Source organism: Anser brachyrhynchus (assembly GCF_964034855.1).
Source record: "Anser brachyrhynchus genome assembly, chromosome: 22".
Classification (NCBI taxonomy): Eukaryota; Metazoa; Chordata; class Aves; order Anseriformes; family Anatidae; genus Anser; species Anser brachyrhynchus.
The window spans coordinates 2,690,469-2,693,495 of record NC_137715.1 but is presented as its reverse complement, the minus strand read 5'-3'; the positions used below and the strand labels follow the sequence as shown (position 1 = coordinate 2,693,495).

Sequence of the window (3,027 nt, the reverse complement as noted above, 5' to 3'; positions counted from 1 at the left end):
CCCCGCAGCACCCAGCCGGCAGCACCGTGGGTTGGGGCCCACCCTTACGTGAGGAACTGCCCGACTCGGTCGGTTCTCAACGCGCAGGGCAGGCCCAGCACGCAACTGGGGACCAGCGCTCTGCCCCCAGTTCGCCCCCAGTTCACCCCCAGTGCCATGGCAGCTCTGGAAGCCCCCCCCACGGAGCCACACCGGGCGCAGCGGCTCTGGAAGCGGTGTTTTATTTAACCCTTGTGGCTGGAAAGCACTATGTACACAAGACAGACAGCGTTCACTTCTTGGTCTCCTCCTCTTTGGAGAGGGTTTTGATGATCTCCTCCTTCTTGGCTTGCAGGCGCTCCTCGCGGCGCTTCCGAGCCTCCTTGGTCTTGGACCTGCGAGCCTCAGCCTGGTCACTGCGAGAAATAAAGAGCTCACAAACGTGCGTGGAAAATCCCCAACAGCCCAGAGAAAGCCTTCACTGCTGGCCCTGCCTCCTCTCTCCTGCTTTGTTTTTTAAACCAAGCAGGCATCAGGCTTTTTGGAAAAACACTGGCTCATGCTTCCCCCCCGTCAGCCACTCGCTGATCGAAGTGGCGGGGCCGGCAGATCTCCCAGCTCGCAGCAGCATGAGCGACGTCCACCTGCTGCCCAGGCAGTGGAACGTGCACAGCCCTGCCAGGACGACGCACCGCTCTGCTTCTAGCCAGCCCTACTCGGTTCTGATTCCTCCCCAGGGCTCCAGACAGAGCCGCCAGAGGCGGGAGCCCCCCGGAATTACCTCCCCGCACTTATTTAAGAAACAACAAAAGTTGTTTTCGCAACTTGGAAGACAGAAGCTTAACGGCGAGGCAGCACTTACGCCAAGAGCTTCTTGCGAGCCTTATCTGCCTTGAGCTTGTGGATGTGCTCCATCAGGATCCGCTTGTTCTTGAACACGTTGCCCTTGACCTTCAGGTACAGGCTGTGATACCTACGGGAACGGAACGAACCGTGAGAGGCTGCCCAGGGATCAAACCACAGCGGCTTCCAGGTGCCTCGAGCCCTTCCCAGCGCGCGCTTTCTAGAGAGGATTTCTTTTCATCAGCAAGCTCCACGCCAAGGAGCTGTACGCAGCTTTGTGGCCAGCAAGGGAGACACAGGTCAGCACGTGGATGCGCTCCCCACGACCCAAAGCTGGGTGCCGGTGCGGCAGGCTTACATGTGGCGGTCGATCTTCTTGGACTCCCTGTATCTGCGGAGCAGGCGCCTCAGGATCCGCATTCTCCTCATCCAGGTCACCTTCTCGGGCATACGAGCGTTGGCCGTACCCTTCCTCTTACCTAGGGGGAGGAAACGAGGTAAGAACGTGACCAGGCTTCTGCCAGTCGGACACAACACTTCTGCTTGTGTCTAATCCTTCTCTTTAAGAAGTAAACTGCTAACGCACAAACTTTGCTGCAAGATCTTTACAGATCTTTGCTCAACACAAGCTTGTAGGTGCGCCAAGCACCACAGAAAACGAACGCTTCCTTCAGTCCTCCGAGGGAAGCCAGCACTCACCGATGCCCATGTGCCTGCCCTTGCGGCGGGCCAAGGTGTTCTTCCTGCATCGAGCACGGGAGTGCACGGTCACAGGCTTGCGGATGATGAGCCCATCCTTAATCAGCTTCCTGATTTGCTGACCTAGAGAAATAAACATGTTCAGCATCTTATGGGCTAAGAGAAACCACCTTAGACAGACTGCAATCCAGCCTGGATATAAACAAACCAGACACGACTCCAGCAATACGAAGGGCTTTGGAGATGCTCCTTCCCCATTCCATTTCTCCCGTTTGTCATCTCAGAGAACGCCACATACCGAATGCACCACAAGAACCCACCCGCTGGGCACCACGTTCCTGTGAACGTGATGGGGGAGCTCTGCAAATCCTGCTGGTGGCTGAATCCCACTTTACAGCACACAGCAGCTGCCCAGGTGTCAGAATTTTACCTGGGCCAACACCGCTGCTACTGAGCAGGTCAAAAACCCCTTTTTAGCACAACTGACATCTCCTTTTTCCACGAGGGACCCCACCTAGCCCCACCCACCGTCTCCCTTTCCCCAGCGAGGTGCCCCATGCCCCCTTACGTGAGTTGGCATTGGCGATCTCGTTGGTCTCATTGGGATCCAGCCAGACCTTCTTCTTGCCGCAGCGCAGGACGCTGGAGGGCCAGCCTCTTCTGCAGCCGGAGCATACTGGGGGCGGGCAGGGGGCCAGCTCAGCCGCCGGAGGGACCCCCCGAGCCCCTGAGGGACCCCCGAGCCCCCCTTCAGGGACCCCCGAGCCCCCCTCGGCCCCCAGTCCCCTCTCAGCCCACCGGACCTCCCTCAGCCCCCCCGAGCCCCCGTCAGGTCCCCCTAAGCCCCCCCCTTGCCCTCCTCAGGACCCCCGACCCCCCCCCCAGCCCCGTTCCCACCCCCCCACCGCCGCCATTTCGCCCCCTCCCCAGGCCCCGGCCGCCATTTTGCCCCCCCCACCCCCGAGTCCCGAGCAGGCCGCAGCCGCCCCCGCGGGGCCCAGCCGCACTCCGCACCCCCCAGACCCCCCCCGCTCCCTTCACACGGGCCCGGTGAAGCCCGCGGGCGGTGCCGGCGCCCCCCGAGCCCCCCTCGTCCCATCCCGGCGGGGTCCCCCGGCGCCGCGCGGCGCTCACCTCATGCGGCGGCCGGGCCGAGAGGGAGGGGCGGGGCCACGCGCCGCGCCCACAGCGACCGGAACGTACCACCCCGCCTCCCCCCCCGTCGCCCTCCCGCCGCTCCGTGGGGCACCGAGACGGGATCGAGGAGACGCCGCGGATCGGTCACGGGTGGGAGAAGCGGTGAGAGGCCGTCGAGGCCCGCTCGCGGCGTGGGGAGGGGGAGAAAAGCAACGCGGCACCCCCCTGCTCCCCGCCGGGTGGTACGGCCCGAGCGGAGCCTGCGCGATGGGGAGGGCCGGGGGGGGGACGCGGCGCATGCGCGGTGAGGCGCCGTGGGCAGCACGTGGCGCACCGGGCACCGGGCACCGGGCACCGGGCACCGGGCAC

At 63.5% G+C, this 3,027-nt stretch overlaps 1 protein-coding gene across 1 annotated transcript; it reads right to left on the bottom strand.

Moving 5' to 3' along the window:
* Positions 1–205: 205 nt before the first annotated feature.
* On the bottom strand, positions 206–2,229 carry RPL19 (ribosomal protein L19). The gene is given in 6 exon segments (XM_080565175.1): positions 206–395; positions 842–952; positions 1,181–1,301; positions 1,522–1,644; positions 2,090–2,168; positions 2,170–2,229. Coding segments are annotated over 6 exon segments (585 nt in total). The 5' UTR covers positions 2,197–2,229; the 3' UTR covers positions 206–271.
* Positions 2,230–3,027: the final 798 nt, after the last annotated feature.